Below are 19,513 nucleotides of genomic sequence, written 5' to 3' on the forward strand. Positions count from 1 at the left end.
GCTTGTGGAAAATATCAGAGACTGTTTTTACTGGGCTTGGGTTTTGTTTTCCACTCTTAGATGCAGCCCCTCTGCTTCCAAAACCTGGCCACACAGACCCACTACAGATGCAAGTGAATCCTGCTTCCAGTGAATTAATGGAGGTCTGCCATTGGCTTCATTAAAAATAGATCAGGCTCTTGTGTTTTCATTACAAATTAAACACCTGATCATGAAAACTAAAGCCAACATGAAGATACTGGCTATCTCCCTTGTGCCTGTAGGTTTTCCAGGTGCAGCATTTTAGCTTTCACTGTTTCACCAAATGCAGCTGCATTGAATTGTATATTGTACACCCCAGTCAAGCTGTAGCCACCTGGCTGTCCTATTGTACAGGCACAAATGTGTTTCAGTAGTCTTTTAGTGTGATTTGGTGTTAATCATTCCTGGAGAAAAGTCTCAGATAATCCTGTCTTTTTGTGATTTTGAGCATCTTTGGGGTCTGTACAAGAGAAGTAGCAAACTTGGTCTGGCTCTGCACACCGTGTGCTGATTGTTTCTGCTGCAATGAGAGAGAAGCAAGAGTCCAGCCTAGCTGTTAAAGAAACCAAAGGGAACCTTTCCACCCACTCCAGCAGGTCTTTTTTCCAGCTGATGACAGGCCTGAAGCTTGGGGTTTAACTCAACTTGATGAAGGAGGGTTTCTAAATTTGGCCCTGATGTGTTAGAGGGCTGGAAACTGTCTGTGTGTTTGTATACTGGGGAAGGTCATGATACTGCCTTCGTTGCTTCCTCTGGGTTGATGAAGCCACATCAACAGATGGGTTGAGTTAACCTTGCAGAAAATTGTTCCCAGGTTTGGCTTAATAGCTGGAAATGCTGCCTGCTCTGAAGTGCATGGTTATCCTCAGAGGAACTGATGGATACTGCCTGGAGGGGCCAGAGCAGCAGAGCACATACCCATCCCACTGCCCCAGCGTGGGGGCACCTGCCCTTGAAACACTTTGTCCATTCCTGTAAGCAGAACATTTGTGTTTTGGCAGAATAAAGAATCTCCATGCCAAAATCATTGAGAAGGATGCCATGATCAAGGTGCTTCAGCAGCGCTCACGGAAGGACGCTGGGAAGGGCGACAGTGCCAGCCTGCGCCCGGCTCGCTCTGTGCCCTCCATCGCCGCTGCCACCGGCGTGCATTCGCGCCAGACCTCGCTCTCCAGCAACCAGATAGCCGAGGAGAAGAAGGAAGAGAAGATCTGGAAGGGAAGCATAGGTGAGCTCAGGTTTTGGTTAAGCTTTGGCTCATCTGTCACTTAGTCCTAATCCTTCTGCTGGAGCTTTGTAGCAGTGCCTTGGCCATGGCACACGTTGCCCTCATGGCTCATTGCCAGAGCACTTTCCAGTGGCAGAATGTGTGTCTGTGTGCTGGAGTAAAAAATTAGTCATCTTTTAACCTTGCATTGTGTCTTAACTATATCTTGAATCATATTAGATTCTTCTACATTGATTATAAAAGACATAGTTGGGGGAAATCTTCTCAGACACAAGCAGATGACCTTGGAACATTGTGAAAGTAAACAATAAATATAGGCTAGAAAAAAAAGCTGGTATAAAGTTAATCAAGGGAGTGAGCATCCCTTTGGGTAGGAGTGCACGAGGTGATTGAGAAGCTAAGTGGGAAAATGACTGCAGCACTGCCTGTGGTTTGGGGCTGTGTGGGACAGGGGTGTGCCAGGGGTAGGTACCACTGGGATGGGTGTGCAGAAGGGGATGCAGGAAGGGGCAGCAGCTTTCAAAAGGCTGTTTTGTAGGAAAGTGCCATGTGGATGTCAGGAGAAGAGCAACAGGCAGCTTCATGAGGAAAAGCTAAGCCAAGCTAAAGGGCTGGACACATGCCCAGGCCAGTGCCTTGTAGTTCTGTGTGTTTGCAGGGCTGCTCTTGGGGAAGGAGCACCACGACCCCCCACCGGGCCCCTCGCTGCCCCCTCCGCTGCCTGAGCCGGCGCCAGCGGCCTCACATGGGAAGACAGGCAGCAAAGACAGCAGCACCCCCACGGACAGGAGCACCCCCATGGACAGGAGCACCCCCATGGACAGGAGCACCGAGCTCTTCTGGCCCAGCTCTGCGCCCTTTCCCAGCCGTGGCTGGCTGGGGGCTGCCCCGGCACACAGCCCAGCCCCGCGGGGCCCAGCCCCACGAGCAGCCGCCGAGAAACTGGGTGAGTTCTGCCGGTTCCCCCCTCAGCAGCCCTGGGCTGGCAGCACCACAGACAGCCCAGCAGCGACAGAGGAGGTGGTGCCTTCTCTGTAAGGTGGTGGGGAGGTGTGGATCAGCAGAGCTTTGTGCTCAGCAGCCTCCAAAGCTCAGCTCACCTGTGGTAGGCATTGTTCCCAACACATGCTGTTACCCGTGCTGCCCAAGATAGCAGTGCAGAGTACCTTGAAAACATCCCACACCTGCTCATGTACTCAGAGCCTTCACTATTTTTCAACTTAAACTGTGGTCAATGGAAGCACTGTTTTCTCCCTAGTTTTCAAAGGAAACCCAGGGGAAATAGTAAGGAAAAAGTGGGGTGGGGTTTTAGTGGGGGGTGGAGGCTGAAGGAACACAGTTTTAATTTCTGGAAAGCTGGTTTGCAGCCCTAGCAAGGGAGATACTTATTTTACACCCATTCTTTTGGAAAAGCCCATTTCCTACACCTTCATCTCAGCTCAAAAGCCTTCTCTCTGAAAACATGCAGAGTATCACTGATTCCTTGAAACCCCAGCTCACTGTGTTTTGGGAAATCCAGACTGGAATTTATTTCCAGGTACTCTTAAAATAGCCTTTCAAGCTTCTCCTGCCTGTAAGAAATTAGAGCCCTTTAGGTCCCTGAATGTGACTGTTGAGAACTGCGGTGATGAAAACAAACACCCAGCACCACCTGTCATCCATTGTGCTAATTGGTCTTATGGGTTCTCTTAGCCCATCCCCCTGGCAAAGGAATACATTTTAGATGAAAGCAACTCCCTGATTATGTGTGTGCTGACTTTGGGATCTTCTAAACTGAATTTGTACCCGATGTAGGACGTGTGGCGAGCTGCTGTGGGTCAGTTGGCAAGTAGCAACTTGGTAAAAGTGATGGAACCCTTTCACAAATGCCTGTTTCTCTCTGGGGCTGCAAAGAGGTGCCTTGTGCTCTGTCTCTTAAATACCTGTGGTCATTGTGCAGGGATTTCAGCATTACATGTTCCCAGCCTCCTGATCACATTTGGCTTTCATTATGTAGGACATACAGTTAAGATGTGCCTCACCATCACACCCCAAAAAATAGGATTATGTTTGCTTTGAACAATTTGCTGTTGGGTTTGAGCTGAGGCCCAACTTTCCCTCCTTTCCATTGCAGAGAACTCCAGCCACGGGAGGCCGTCTGACAGCAAAGGCAGAGTGAGCAGTTTGCTCCACAAGCCCGAGTTTCCAGACACGGACATGATGGAGGTGCTCATCTGAGCAGGGGACGGCAGCCCTGGGGTTCCCTGCGTGTACAGCTGCAGCCAAGAGGGTCCTGCTGTGCCAACCTTAAAAACTAACCCTAAGAGTCTGAAGGAAGATAGTTTGTGCCAACCTTAAAAACTAACCCTGGGAGTTTGTGTGTGAAACAAAGCTTGAGTCTGGTATGTGGAGACTTTGGACCAGGCGAGGACTGAAGAGGAGCGATGAACTGGATGTCTGGGGTTTTCTGAGCAGAAAGGGGCATTGAAAATGGAAAGTGGTGTGAGAAGGGGATCGCTGAGGGAAAAGGAAATGGCATTTTCTGGTGTAAAGAGAAGACAGCAAAGTTACTGACTGAATAGACAGTGCTGCTCTGTTTTTCTGCCTCTGCAGTCGGGGTAAAATCCCGGCTCTTCTGAGGCCAGAGGGAGTCTCTGAATAACCCAGGAGAAACTTGCTTCTTCCTCACTGTCAGTTCAATTCTCAAAGGCATTCGTGGCTTAATTTGGGTGAGCAATTGGTCCGTAGGTGTACACGGCGGGTTCTTGTAAGTATTTGTTTGAAGTGGTGTGGTTTCCTGGGCAGGCAGGTCAGGTGCCTCTTTCCTGGCTGGACAAGTGTTACTCTTGGAGCTGGATTTACAGTGCAAATATTTCTGTCTTGCAGCCTCAAAGCTTGCTGAGACTTTTTTTGGTAGGAGCAGTTGTTGGCCAGAATTCCCACTGTAGATGAATGTGGAGCAGGGGAGGAGGACCCTGCTGAAGCAATCCTTGTGAGAAGGGGAGGGTTCCAGGAGGGGAGGGTGGGGAGGATCCCAGCAGCACCCCAAGGGCCGTGTGCTGCAGAGCACCCTCAGAGGGGCTTCTGAGGGTGTTTTGAGTGGGGTGAAGCTGGGTTTGCACTGAGGTCACACAGTGCCTCTCACCTGCACTGGTAAGAATAGCTTTTTTCTTTATTTTCAGTGCCTACAGCCAAATAATTTCTACCTTCTGTGAGATACAAACCTGCCATTGAAACTGACATGGGACTGGCCATTATGGTGTAGGACTCAGGCCAGGGAAGGTTTAAGTGCAGCATTGTCTGTCTTACGTGCAGAGCTGCAGTCCCTCTCCACCTTGTTTTACCCGGGTGGAACATTTCTCATTCTCAGCATAGTCCCTGACTTCTGTAAGAGGTGGGGGGTGTGTGTGAGAGACAGCCAGCTCACCAGCTGTGTGGGTCCTGGCACACCACTTGCTTCCTGCGTTGCACATGCTGAGAGGGAAGTTTTCCTCTGTGAGGTGTTTTGCATTGACTTCTCCTGGCACGTAACAACATTGAGAAGAACTTGGCTTTGGGAAAAAGGGTGATGGGATTTTATGTGAAGCTGCCTAGAGTGGAAGAGTGATGGGTGCTGCATGTAATTGTGTCTGTGGGGAGTGGCTCAAGGTCACCCCTTCCCGTAGGTCTCAAATTGGAGCCCCTGATTGTGGAAACACCAGGCAGGTGTAACTCTGCTCTCACTGAAACCTGAAGTCCTTGCAACCTCAAACCCTTCAGGGGCCAGAGCCTTGCACTCAGTACTGCCTGGCTGATACCTTTTTTCTTTCAGAATTGCTGTGTTAAATCTATGCACTTATTTTTGTGTGTACATAGAATTAGACATGTGTTGGTATTGCCCTCTCTCCCTGATGTTTGCACTTGTTACTGAGGTAGTGGTAGGTAGGTTGTGCAGGCAAGTGAGCTGTGTATTTGAGTATTAGCAGCTTTGCCTTGTGAAACCAAACGTGTAAAACCCTCAGAAGATGTTCCATGGCTTAATATATGGCTTGTAAAATAGTTTGTTTTCCTCTAAAGTTAATTTAAACGTGAGTGTTTGCATCAAAGCCGAGCCCACGCGTGGCATCGCGCTGACACACCTCCAGGGCCCTTCCTCCGGTGTCTGTGGTAGGAGTGGGGCAGGAGGAAGACAAAGCAAGGGAATGTGACGGTGAATATTTCATTTCAGCATCTTTCTCCAAGAAAGGACACCTAGGTACTTGGCCCTAAGTGTTTTATTACCAGCTGCATTATTTCTTTTGATGAAACTGTTGGTGGAGCTGTGTTTGTGCAACCAGCTGGGCCTCCAGCAGGAACAGCGTTGGATCAATGGGCATGATGTGGCTTTCAGTTCCATTTGGTAGTGATTCAGCTCAGCTTCTCCAAGCTGGACTCTAGCAGTCCTCCACCTCCTTCTCATGGATGCTATAGTCCCTCCTGTTTCTGGTGTCCAGAGGTTTACAACTGATGCTGCCCCATATTCATGGCTGCACATAAACTGTTTATTAGACTATGGTGTAGACAACAACTCAAATAAACCCATTCTCCTCAACTGTGTTGAACTTGAGAGATGTCAGTTTTCCTGGAGGGAAGGCCTGGAGGATCAGTGGGTCTCCCCCCAGCCCGAGCATAGCAGGATCTGCACGGAGGGCCACTGCCATGTGTCAGCCCCTCTCAGCAGAGCGGCACAGCTCCATTTGTGCTGCTCTTTGCGGCTCTTTGAAGTGCTCTGTGTTTTGGGAAGCTGTGCTGTAGCCATTCCAGGTGATGTTGGTAACTCGTTGTAAAATACTGTCATTTTTTATTGCTGTTGGTTGTATAGAGAAGTTGGTGTACAGTGTTGTACAGCTGGAGGGTTATTTGTACATAGTAGGGAGAGCATTATGTGTCACCCACAGCAAATATTGATGTTGTCAGTCAGCCAAAGATTCCTTGTTCTTTGCTGTTTCAACTTGTGCCTTAATATTGTATATAATAAATCTATAAACAGGTTTACTTTCTCACTTTTCCAGTGTGAATATATTCACTTCACAAGAAGAAAGGACTTTTAAACAGTTCTCCGAGCTTTACACACAATGAGCTGAGCCTAAGGAGTGACACTGTGGGGACTTTAAGGTTGCATCGTCTGTTGTTTCTCCGTAGCTGTTACTGAAAGGCCCCACAGCAGCTGCCGCTGGTCACTGTGTAGGGGCACGGAATCAGCAGGTCCGAAAAGGAGAGGAGCAAATGATTTTGCCAAGCAAGAGGAGCAGGATTTTAGAGAGATTGTCTTCACCTGAAGGAAATGAGGGTGGAAACTTATTGAGACACTCTGGCGAAGATCTGGAGATCCTTTGGTCCTATGTTCCCTAAGCTGAGCACTCCCATCGATTGGTTTTTTTAGTTGTTCTTGAGGATCTAGGGCTTCTTTATCTGGCAGGTGTTGGATCAATGTGGGACGGATACCCAAGCACCTCGTAGATCAAGGTATTCTTGAATGACTACAATGTCCTCAGTAAGAAATAAAGATCAGATCCCATTTCAAGCTCTTGTGCAGGCAAGGGAAATGCTCCCTGCTGGTGGAAACGTTGCTCGTGTGTTTGCTTCTGCAACTGAAATAAACGGGAGGAGGGGAGCAAAAGTTACCCAAGTGTCTGGCTCTGAGTAGCAGGAGGTTTGCTCAACAGGCTCTCACATGCTCTTGAAAGTGTCTGTTAGAAAATTCCTGAATCAAGTCCCAGAGAGCTGCAGGCATGAAAGGTATGAAAGCCACCAAGGGCATCTCTCTCCTGTGGCTTCTCTTCTGCCTATCCCAGCCTTCTCTCCCCAGATCCTCTCACACATGAAAAAAGCAGCGTGCCCTGGGCTGGGCTGGAGTGTATCAGCAAAGATCCCGGGGTTCTGCTGCGATTTGCACCCCCAGCACCTCATGTTCCCCGTGTGAGCACGGGTCAGCCTGCCCCATGGGGTGACTCCATCTTCAAGTCAGGGCAGCTGGAAGGATTTGCAGTGTCCTGGCTCTTTACCACCAAGAACAAAAATGTGGCGATTGCTGAGACTGTGGCTTTTCAACTTGCCTCAAGATAAGTTTTGACAGTAAAATCTGGGTTTAGCTTGGCTTTTCAAGGCCGTGGAAATAACAGCTGCCAAAGCTGTATTAGGGTGGGAAAAGCCAAGTGTGTTCAGGAAGGAAGAGGGGTTTTATCCCATTTTTGAGTTGTCTTCACGAATGCTCCAGCCAAAACCCAAGAACATCACCATAATGCTGTCTTTGGGTTAAGTACATTTTGCATACTAACCTCAGGAAAAAACATGCAAAGAAACGAACTTCCAGAGACAATTTGTTTAAATGTTTCAGTCCCTGATTACTGCAAGCTACCCAGAGTAAGTTCTGGGAAGGGATCTCCTTACTTGCTACATACAGGGAGAGAGCTCAGAAGAGCTAAAAATATTAACAAAACTGCTATTTAGAAGCGTTCAAATATCACAAGTTCCATCCACAATGACGAGACCTTCTCAGGATTCCCTTGGATTGCAGCCAAGATGTCTCTTCTGCCCTGGTCTGTTTTCATCCTTGGGGCTCACTCTTCCTTTCCTTGTAGAGAGGCAAATAGACAGGTGAGCAGCATTCTCAGGGAAAGGCTGTGATTTCTCATTGTTAAAGGCCTCTTGGGGCTGGATTTCAGGCATGCTGCGGTGAAATCCCTCGCTGAGGGGATGCCCACCAGTGTGGGGGCACAGGCCCACCCCTTGAAACACTGCTGGGGCTGGTGTGCCCTGTGGTCCCAAAGGCTCAGAGGAACCGTCTCCTCCTCCCCTGCAGCCCCAAGCAGCTGTGGAAGGGCACAGGGCAGGGTGATACCCGCCTGAGGGCTGTGGGGGACACGGGCAGCTGTCAGCGGGCCCTGTGATTAATGCTCCTCCGGACCTTCGGCCACGGGCGCCCGGCATTCCTGAGCTATAAAAGGCCCAGGAATTCATTGACTCGAGCGATGAAAGACCACAAGCTATTTTCTTTCACACTGAGCACTTCAGCTTCAGATGAATAAAATATCAGTGTGCATATTTTCCAGAGTAACCCTGCGTGGCCCTGCTAGCACCCTGGGCCCCTGCCAGCACCCTCTGCCCACACAGCAGGGCAGCGATGAGAGATGAGGCCCAGGTCCACATTGGCTCCCTCATCCTCTGAGGGGCTGAGGACCTGCAGCAAAGCTCTGTACTGGATGGGAGCTTGTGTCCTCCTGGGTGCCTCTGGGTGAGGCAGCGACGGAGCCCTCTGAAAGGTGGGAATTGGAGGACGGCAGTGCCAGCACCTCTCCTAGGAGGTCATAGCCATGCCTGGCTTCCCTGGCTTCTCAGTAGCCTTTCTGACTCCCCATTCACAGCCCCTCAGGTGCCTGTGTGCCCTGGGAGTGCCCTCAGGCCCTGCAGAAGCGAAGTGGGCAGCTGGTGACCGCACAGGTATGTGGAGCTTCCCATGGGACAGCTGGGCTTGAGGTGAGGACTGGAGACTGTGGCAGCAGCCAGCATCTCCCAGCCAGTACCCAGGCTGGGACTGGGTCAGCCCAGGCAGAAGAAACCCTGCTGGTGTGATGTGAGGGAGGTTCCCTCCCTTGGCCTGGTTATTCAGTGTTTTTAAGACCCTTTCTAGTAGACTTGCTCTTAGAATCCCAAAAAAACCCCTTGCTGCTCAGGGGATGAATTCCACCTGAATTCAGCACAGCCAGAAATGAGCAGGCACCAAAGCCAGTGGCTTTCTGCTTTTTCTGGAGGACTGGTGGCCACCGTGTCCACTTTGATGCTATCTGTGCCCTGAACTCATCAGAGAACAAATGGGGTCTGGTGACCTCATGGAGAAAACATGGAGCACCCATAACAGTTGCCCCGGGAGTGCTGAAGGTGCAGGATCAGCCCATCACCTGGGCACAGACCCCAAAGCCTCCTTGCTGCTGGGTGAAGCAGGGTGCAGATGGCAAAGCCCCAGGGCTCTGGGTCTGGCCACCTCTGACAGGACCTGGGAAAGGGCCTGTGGATGGGATATGCTCACCCCATACCTGCAGGGAGCCCGTGTTGTGTGAGTGGCCCCAGTCAGGTTTGGGGCTGAAGTGAGTTAGTGAGCTGAAGCCACTGCCTGCACAAACCCAGGTCCGTAGTGGGAATGATGCTGGGGCAGCAGCAACCTGCCCACTGCCTTGGCAGGGAGCGGGCTGAGCAGTGGGATGGCCTCATCCACTCCCTGCTCTGTCACAGGGACATCCATAACCTGCTCCCCTGCAGACACCTCTCCATCCATGCCATGCCCTGCTCTGCCCTGCCCTCGCCTCTGCCCCGTTTCCCTGCAGGTACCCATTGCTCCTCCATGCCTTGTTTCTCTGCAGGACATGTCCTTACCCACCCTCCGGCTGCCACAGTGGGCTGGCAGGCTCAGCCTCGCAGCTCTCATCCTGCCCTGCCTCTCTGCTCCATCCCTCTCACCCTGCTGCCTCCCATGTCTTCTCCTGACTGAACACTGCCAGAAGCAGGCAGTGAAAGCCCAGCTGTTCAGATCCTCCCGTGCCACCCTCTCTGGGAGGAAGGGGCTGCACTCCTTTAGCTGTTTTTACAGCCATGTGTAGTTGTCCAAAAGCACCATCTCAAACTGTAAATTAATAATAGCAGTGCACGAGGTCGGTGTGCCTCTGCTCTCAAAATGAAGATGTACAAGTCCCTCAAGCCTAAACCTGGCACAGAAGTAAGAGCCCTTTCAGTTTGGTGTTAAATAATGCCTCACCCTCACCACAGGGCTTTTTTTAGATAGAGGAGCCTTTATTTTCAGATGCCACGAGCTGCTTATCGTGTTACCCAGATGGCTGTGTGTGCATTGGCTCTCCTCCTGCCCACAGGGCCCTGCAGCCTCACCCAACCTCAACTGGGGCTGCACCACCAGCCTCCCTTATCCCTGTCCTCGTCCACCGTCAACACATCCCCAGTGCCAGTCTGTAGTGGCCATGTGCCAACTCCTGGGCCATGCAAGCCATGGCCTACCCGTGTGCCAACAGCTGGGGAGCTGCTGGCCCCTGCTAACCCCTCCTGCCTGCTCTTCCCTGGCACGCCAACTGGGAAGACTCTGGAATGGGGTCATGGACAGTTTTTCTCGTGCAGAACCCAGCATGGTTAGATTTTGGGGCAATGTGTGGCTCCAGCCTGTAATGGTGGTGATGATGTAACAGTAAAAGCAATGCTAGGGTAGTAATAGAAGTAACAGTAATGGCAGTAGTACAGGGAGAGATAGAGGATGAGAAATAAGAAAAACAATAGTAACAATAATAGGAAAAAGAAGAAAGAATGAGAGGAAGAAATAAGAAGAAAAGAAAGAGAGAAAGGCCTTTTCAGGAAAAAGCCTCAACCTGAGCACAGGGTTTGAGCCTGCATGGGGAGAACAGGATGGTGCGGCCACAAGAACTGGGCTGCATTTGAAACCTTTGCACTTTACTAATAGCCTCTGGGTAAGTCCTCCTTGCTTTATGACCCAGTTGACCTGTTCTGTACCAAACCAGCTACTGCAGGTGGGGTTCATTTTGATTTTAAAGAGGAATTTCATATACCTCTTCAGGGCAAACATTTCCCAGCACTTGGCCGCCTTCATCCGACACACGTCGGCTTTCTCCTTGGATCCCTCACCAGCAACGACATTTTTCCCGTGTGAAAAATGCACTTGAAGTCCTAAGTAGTAGGACTAGTAGTCCTGCTGGAGAGGGGAATGCCATTTCAGAGTCTGCCCTGGGAGCAGCTCCAGCTTCAACCTGCACTGAGCAGCTCTGTCAGTGGGACCCTCTCTGGGGTCCCAGCGCCCTTCAGTAGTGCTGTGTTATCATGTGCAAAAATGACCCATGGCTAAGTCCTTCCTGATCCTGGCAGAGGCCCATGGAAGGGCACAGCAGCCCCAGAGTTGCTCAGGTACCAACCAGCAGCTGAGACTCTTCTTGGCAACCTCCTCCTCACACCATGGCTCCATATATCCCCTGTGCCAGCCCATGGGAACATCAGGGAAGCACCACGGAGCCTCCATCCATCACCAAATGTATTTGTGAGGACTATCCTCTAGGATGCTGTATGTATCAAAGGCTTCCTTTAGCAGACCATCACTGAGAGAGGATGTGTGACTGTGGATCATTTGCACCTAATGCAGTGTGAGGCATAGAATCACAGAACGGTAGGGGTTGGAAGGGACCTTTAGAGATCATCCAGTCCAACCCCCCTGCAGAAGCAGGGTCACCTAGATCAGGTCACATTGCCGGGGGAAGCTGCAGCTGTTCCCCCTTGTGCTGGTGAATCACCTCTGTCAGATCCTTCCACTCTCTTGGAAACCCTTCCTTCCAGATTGATGAAGCAAATTGTTCTCAGTGTTTGTTTGGGCCCTGAGTTAGCAGCGTGCCATTTAGCTGTGACGAGAGCCCTGTGTTGGGGAAAGAGGTCAGCGGAGTCAGAGAGCGTTCTCACAGGTTTCTAGACACGGGACAGAGATGGTCTAAGGATCTGATCCCATCTCCAGAAAACCAAAAGAGAAGTAGATCCTTGGACACTACTAAAGCAACATACAGAAAAGAGGATGAAATGGTTCAGGATACTTCTGTTGTTTATTGAGCTTTGCTGAAAACCACAGGAGAGAGGCTGATAGCATGTAGAGCTCCTCCTAAATTGCCAGCACGTACTAACTTGTTGCAGTCGTGGAGCAGCTATTAGACATCCCATTTGTACCTAGTTCCTAAATAATTCAGCTTTCCAAGACCCATAAGTCTCAAAGCTCTTAAAACATGCCTGTTGCTGTGGATTAGCTTCACAAAATGACAGGAAGGAAGAAAAGAAAGCCAGAAGACAAGTGGAGAAAGAATCTAGACCTCTTGGCCTTGAGACTGACAATAGGACCTAATTCCAACCCAGTATCCACAGGCACTTCCAGGTGACACCTTAATTAGGGTCCTAAGGTAAAGCAGAGTCTAACGAGCTTAGATTTGCCTGAGACCTGGTGAAGGAAAGGGAGAGTTGATAGAATAATTGTCAAAGCAGTTGACTTGATCTCAAGGAAACCATCTACTTTTCATGGCAGCTTCCAGGGTAGAGTCTGCAGAAGATCAGGCAAATATCAGGCTGGGCCAATGTGTGGGAGGTGATGAATGGGCCCCATCCTCAGCAGCAGGGATGGAGAAGAGTCAGCAGATCTTGTCGTGGCTCTGCAGGGACATGGTCTGATGAGAGGCCCAATGTGGGAGAGAGGAATTCCATCCTTCGGTGCTCTGGCTGGGGAGTATGTAGGAGGTGTCAGCAGTGGTAGGAAGGAAACAGGAGCATCATAAAGGCCGTGTAAGGGTAGTGCTGGCACTTCCCTCTAGGTCATTAGGGTCAGGTGTGGGTATGGACAGGGACTCCTGTGCTGTTGTCATAGGGCTGATACTGTCAAGCATGGGAGCAGTGTCTTTCATGAAGACCTTAACTTGTCATCATGCTGCTCATTGATGAGGTGCAGCCCATCCTTGCTTGGATTTGATAAGAAGGAAGAATGTTATAGAGGAATTTGTCATAGAAAATATATTGGATTGAATGCCCTCATGGTATCACAGGGACCTCAAAAGATCATCCAGTCCAACCCCCCTGCCAGAGCAGGATCTCCTAGAAGTTAGCTCACTGCTAATCTTATCAGAGGGGGAATTTTAAGAAATGAAGGGAATTAATCAGGGAAATCAACTGAATTTCCAGTGCTCTGGAATGCAATCCCAGTCAAGAGAGGACACGTCTCAGGGGAAAGGCCAAAGCCTTAACTGGATGAAGCATTACCACAAAAAGAATATAACCACAAGCCTGCAGCGGATGGAAAAAGGGATTAACCAGCAAAGAGAGTTTTATGTTAAAGGTCAGGCAGTGCAGGGGCAACGTGAGAACTGCCAAAATCAAGCTGTGTCAGATCCTGTGAAGGAAATGAAAACAACTAGAGAAATACTTGTGAGTCATAAATGAGAAAAGAAGAAATGAGGCTTCTGCATGCCCAGGGTGTGACTGAGTCTGAAGATACCAAACTATGTCCCTCAAACGAGGTGGCTACTCTGTGTCGTGCTTTGGCAAGAAAGAGGATGCTGGATCTCAGGCCAGACTGAAGATGGATGATGGACATCAGGATATGCAACCAACCACATCTAAAGGAAATCTCAAAGAGCTGTGTGCATGAACTGGACCAGCTCCATCCCAGTCAGAGAATCAGAGAATCATAGAATGGTAGGGTTGGAAGGGACCCATCATCTAGTCCAACCCTCCTGCAGAAGCAGGGTCACCTAGATCAGGTTGCGTAGGAACATGTCCAGGCGGGTCCTGAAGACCTCCAAGGAAGGAGACTCCATGAAATTGCATGTTCACCAGCAAGTGTTTGAAATCAGCCTCTGGTGGTTTAGAAGCAGTGTTGGAAAATAGTAATTTAAGAAAGAGGAGCATCACCTGCCGTGGCAGCTGGGATTTCATTCAGTGTCTCTTTTAGCTCACTTCTAGGAGGAGTGGTCAGGGGGATCTGATGGGACTTAATGCTCTTGGAGCAAACACCATGGGAGCACATTTTCCCACAGATTTTCCAGCTGTAAATACCCCTCTCTCTCCTGGGACCATCCTGGCCAGGACATCTCAAGGATCAGGAGGAGAATTAGCCGTGAATGTCTGAGCACCAGCCCACAGCAGGGAGCTGGTGTGATGGAAGCCAACCCCAAACGGATGGAAGCCACCAAAAAGCTGTTTAAATGGAATTGCTTTTTCCTTCCTACCTTGAAAAATGCATTGAACAACCACACCTCTGGGACCAGGGTGCCCATTTCCATCCTTCTTTGGTGGACACTGCTACAGTAGTCAACAGGGCCCAGGGTGGTGGAGCAGGAGATGGTGCCCTGAAGATCTGGGTGCTTTCCCAGAATCCTTCCAGAGGTCTTTGAAGGGATTTGTGCAAAATGTGCTGCAAACCAGAAATCCCAGGAAAGCTGTGGATGGGTGCAGTGACTTGTGACCCCACCTGGGAAGCCGGAGCCATATGTGAGCCACATCCTTCTTTTAATCATGAGTGACCTCAGCCTCAGGGAGCCAAGTCAATTGCTTAAAGGTCAGCAGGAAAATGATGAAACTGGAAAACTTCTGAAGTCAAAGTCCACCCCCTGATCTGTGGGCACTCTGCCTCAAAAAATAACTCCTTCTGAAACAAACTGTTAATTATTATTTGCCAGCTCACCATGGGCTGGATGCAGAGGCCAGAAGAAGGCACCTGTCCCACCACACACCTGCAGCACCAATCTACAGCCTCTGGTGAGCTCCCTGAAGCACAACATCCAGGAGAACAGTGAAATATACAGCGTCACCCAGAAACCAAGGCATCCACAGCCATGAGTCACTTCTGCACAGCTCAGCCCACCCAAAGATGCTTTCTGCCAAAAACCTCTGGCGTGTGCCTCCTGCAGCAGTGGTCATGAGCCAGTGAGCAGGAACCTCACGGAGCAGCAGTGTCCCTAGAGAGCATCAGCACGTCACACCACAGGCACCGGTGACGCTGCTGTGCCCAACCACCCCCCTCACACTGACACAAGCTTGTCCAGGAAAAAGGATTCCCCACTGATGCTGTAGGCCTCTTCCCACTAGATCCCTGCCAAGAAAAGCAGTTGCTTGAGCAAGAGGAGAGGAGGAGATCTTCGCCCCAGGAGGCAGTGCCCTGAGGCTTGCGGAGGTGCTGTCTGGGTGATGCTGCTTTTGAGTTGCACACACACCGCTGCATCCTGAACCAAAAATAGCCACTACCAGGCCCCCAAGCTATAAATAACAGTAGTAGTAATAACAGTAATATCAATAATAATAACAACCATTCCACATATCCAGCAGCAAACCTGTTTGCAGCAGCTCACTTATTTTCAAGCAGGAGGTGTTGCCATAGGCAACGTGGCAATGCAAGCTGCTCTCCGGCAGAGCAGAACTGAAAAGGGGGTCGCAAATGTGTCATGATATCTAACATTCTCACAGCAAAAATCCACCCAAGGGTCATTGAGCATTTCCCCAAGGCAGAGGGACCTACTTCTGCTCACCCTGAAGAGGCAGTTGCCTGCCACCCTCAGAGCTCTGAGACAGACCCTTAAATCCATGCTGTGTCCCCAGAGGTGCAAAATTGGTCCTGTCTCCTGCTAGCACACCTACAGACCTCAGGGCAGCCAGCAGGGCTGAAGGCAAGCCCATCACATAAGTGGGTGTACTTTGATGTCCCTGTGACCAGCCTGGAGCACCTTCCCAGCTCACGGGGCAGCTGGAGTGGGGATCAGCCCTTTGCCCTGTCTTATGGTGGGGATGAATCACAAACCTTTCAACTGTCATCCACTGAGCAGTAAAAATGATCTAAACAAACAGAGGAGCTGGAGGGCCCTGGTGAGGTCCCAGGTTTGGGACCCTCCTTTTCAGCCTCAGTCACATCAGCCCTGGGTGTCCCCTGCCACCACACCAGCCACAGCCCAGAGACTATGCCCCACGGGCACCTCGGCACCAGAGCTAGGAGGGACCTCTGCACTGAAGGGAGAAAGTGCTAAAACAGCCCACCTGAGACGTTATAACCCTTCAGAAAGTGGGCGAGGGGGATCAGCTCAAACGCTAGCTGCCCATGGCACAAAATGAGTTGCCTGTTGCCCCTTGTGGGGCAGTTGAGCTCCAGCCAGCTCTGTGTGGGGGAAACCCCAGCCCAGCTTCAGACACTCTCAGGGGCTGTGCATAAAAGGAACAGGGCCATATCTGCACAGAATCACAGAATCTCAAGAGTTGGAAGGCACCTCAAAAGATCATCTAGTCCAACCCCCTTGCCAGAGCAGGGCACCCAGAGCAGGACACACAGCCTGGCTCCTTTTGCCCTGCACACTCTTCCTGTACCATGCTGGCAGACTTCACGTTCTCTGTGATGGTTTAAGCCTGACTGGAGGCCAGATGCCCTCCAAAGCTGCTCTGTCACTGCTCTCCTCACCTGGACAGGGAGAAAATACAACAAAGGGCTTGTGGGTCGAGATAAGGACAGGGAGATCACCCAGCAGTTACCATCACAGGCAAAACAGATTCAGCTTGGGGAAAATTCACTGTTACCAACGAAGTCAGAGTAGGATAATGAGCAATAAGAAATAATTCTTTAAAAGCACCTTACCCCCACCTCTCCTTTCTTCCTGGGCTCAGCTTCACTCCTGATTTTCTCTAACTTTTCCCCACCAGCACAGGTGGATGGGGAATGGGGGTTATGGGCAGTTTATTGCAGATTGTCTCTGCTGCTCCTGCCTTCTCAGGGGGAAGACTCGTCACACTCCCTGTTCCAGTGTGGGATTCCCATGGGGTCACAAAGCCTCCTTCAGGCATCCTCCTGCTCCAGCATGGGGTCCTCCTTGGGCTGCAGGTGGGCCTCTGCACCTCGTGGCGTCCATGGCTGCAGGGACAGGGCCTCAACATGGGCTGCACCACGGGCTGCAGAGCCTGGAGCACCTCCTCCTCTCCTTCTGGACTGACTTGGGTGTCTGCAGAGTTGTTGCTGTCACATTCTCTCTTTGGCTGCAATTGCTTTGTGCCATTTTTTCCCCTTTCTCAAACCTGCTGTCCCAGAGGGGCTACCACCATCACTGATGGGCTCTGCTGTGTGAGAGGAAGATCACGTCTGTCCGTCAGAGCCACTGAGCCAGAGCATCCCAACACGGGGGCACAGGGGACAAGAAGCTGGGATGAAGCTGGGCAGGGAGGGACTTTGGTGTGGGATGGGTTGGAGTGGGGAGGGAGCTGCCTCTAGCAGAAACACATCCTGGGTGAGATGCCAGGGCTGCCAGGAGCCCCTTCGGCTCCAGAAGCACCTCATTTTCAAAAGGCAACAAAGCAAATGTTCCCTTGGGTTTAGCTGGCCTGGGGCAGGATGCTCGGCTCCAGAGCCTGACTAGAGGCAAGTGGGAGAGGGAATGAGGCAGGAAAAGAGCATTTCTTTGGGGAGGGCAGGTAATGGGAAGGTTTAGCACTGGGCATGGCTAATGCAGTGGGGCAATGGTTGCTTTGCTTAAGCAAGACACCCCAAACTTGTCTGTCTCGTATAAATAACAGCCTTTGCACTTTTCTTGTGGTTTGCCAAAGAAAGAGTATTTTCTTTCTGGAAAAGGTACTGACCTCACAGAAGTGACTTCAAGTACAACACAACTTCTCTGCAAACAGAGATCATTCCAAATACTATTCACATGTGAGTCTGAGTGGCTGTGACCCATCATTTTTCATACATGCCAGCCAGCAGTCTCAATGGAAGCCGAGAGCTTGCTTCTTTTTCACCTCCTGCAGGTGGGGTTCCTTTGACCCTTCGGAATCAGCAAGTTGAAATGTTTTACTTGTTTCAATGTTTTACTTCCCCTCAAGCTTCTAAAACAGTTGGAGGCACGTGGAAAGGGAGCAGGGTGCTGAAGCCTTGACTCAAGTGTTTTCAGGCCGTTTGCTCAATCATTTTAAAAGGAAAACACAAGCAAAATATTGTGTTGAAACGAGGCACAGAAAAACCTGATGTTGCCCTTTGTTGCTAATGAGAGTTGTCCCCTGCCAGATAAACACTGCTCCTCAGAGACGAGTCAAAAATGCAGCATGTAAATTGAGCAAGGACAGGACAACATATAGTTTATATTAAAGAAGCTTGTTTTGATTTCTCTCTCTTGAGATCTCTGGCCTTGCCTTGACCCATCATGCTGTGTCTTACAGCCTGGAACACGGAAGAGCTCCCTGAGCTGGAACAACAAAGAGGCTGATGAAAGAGATATCCCTGATGGGCAAGCAGAGTTGCTTTGTCTTCACCCAGATCTCTGCATCATATCAGAGGAGCATCAAAAGACTGCAGAGATGCATCTGAGCGAGCCTGAGCCTTGGCTTTGGGATACAAATGATTCAAAGCCAGGAGATTAAAAAACAGAGGGGTGTTTTGGTGAGCACTGGGCTCCTTCAGTGCCTGGCACTGAGGAGAATGGGTGACTCTGTGATTTCACACAGGCTTTCACCCTCCCAGCTGTCTCCTGGTGAGTCCCACTCATGGCGGGTGCTGTGACCAGCTTTTGGCTAATGCCCAGTAGGCAGCTCTAGGTGAAAACCCTTGAACAAGAAACAAGGTATTGGCATAATGGGCTTGGCACAGGGACATGGGGGAGCTCAGGCACCACAACCTGAAACTGCTTAAAACATCACAAACAAGGGGCCAGCAGAACATAATGAGAAGGCTCCAAGGCAGCTCCTTGAGAATGAGTCTTCCCCAGGGAGGGGGAGGCAGAGTCTGCCGAGCTGGATGCAGTGAGCTGGGTTTCCCCCCACCACTGTACCCGTGCCAGAGGGCTGGAGTGCACAGTGCACATGCCCCGGGTCCTGGAAAGACTATCACAGAATCACAGAATCTTAAGGATTGGAAGAGACCTTGAAAGATCATTCAGTCCAACCCTCCTGCCAGAGCAGGACCCCCTGGAGTAGGTCACACAGGAACTTGTCCAGGTGGGTTTGGAATGTCTCCAGAGAAGGAGACTCCACAACCCATCTGGGCAGCCCCTTCCAGTCAGGGTCAAGTCCCAGGCTCCATTTGTGAGCTTCCTCACAATGGAAATGACACCACATTTATAACTGTTACAGCAAAGCTCTCTAGTCTTGGTGTCCAGTGACAATTCAGGTTGCCTTGTACAAGGCAGTACCTGCAGATATAAACATTCCCAGTTCCCAATAAAAAGAGAAAGTTTGGGAGTGTTCTCATGCTTTCTGAGCCCCCTGGCTGTTGCTTTACCAGCTCCATTCTGTCCTATTGAATGAAAAACAATAAATCTCCACTGCTTTGACTTTCTCTAAAATTTAGGCATGACAGAGGAAAGAAGAGAATGAAAAGCCAGGAGCAGAAAACAAGCCCTGGACTCACTCTTCTGTTGCCAAGAGCTGGTGTAGCTGCAGACCTCATCGCCCTGCAGGCACCCACCCTGCTGTACCCATGTCTCCTTGTTCCTGCTGCATCAGCAAGGAAAACTTGCAGGGAGTTTTCAATTTGCTGACAGATCTCTTTCCTCAGGAAGAGCAGCTGCTGGGTTGGTCCTGTACTGATGCCAGTGGGCATCAGCCCATCTCTCCAGAGCCCAGCTTGCCACGGCCGAGTTGCAGCTGGTGCTCTCAGCCCCTCGGTGATTCCCCGTCCCTGTGGCTGGGATTCCTGCACTCAGCAGGACAAGACACAGCTGACCCTTATGATGGTCAGGATATTCCAAAAAAAGTCTTTGGTTTATCGTTATTTCCACC

General features: G+C 50.5%; 1 protein-coding gene across 2 annotated transcripts in view; it reads left to right on the forward strand.

Annotated features, from left to right (window-relative positions):
• AMOTL1 (angiomotin like 1) overlaps nt 1–6,770 on the forward strand; it is a 60,418-nt gene extending 53,648 nt beyond the window's left edge. The window contains exons 11-14 of one of the 2 annotated variants that reach the window (XR_009818322.1): nt 1,023–1,249; nt 1,908–2,195; nt 3,363–4,381; nt 6,259–6,770. Coding sequence is in view for 1 of the 2 variants with exons in the window: in XM_061991481.1 (XP_061847465.1) it covers nt 1,023–1,249; nt 1,908–2,195; nt 3,363–3,466 (619 nt within the window). In the remaining variant the exon portion in view is untranslated. Of the gene's footprint in view, nt 1–1,022; nt 1,250–1,907; nt 2,196–3,362; nt 6,233–6,258 lie in introns of those variants that run through there. The other variant, XM_061991481.1, reaches the window with a different exon arrangement.
• Nucleotides 6,771–19,513: the final 12,743 nt, after the last annotated feature.

This window comes from Colius striatus, chromosome 1 (assembly GCF_028858725.1).
Source record: "Colius striatus isolate bColStr4 chromosome 1, bColStr4.1.hap1, whole genome shotgun sequence".
In the NCBI taxonomy this organism is placed as follows: Eukaryota; Metazoa; Chordata; class Aves; order Coliiformes; family Coliidae; genus Colius; species Colius striatus.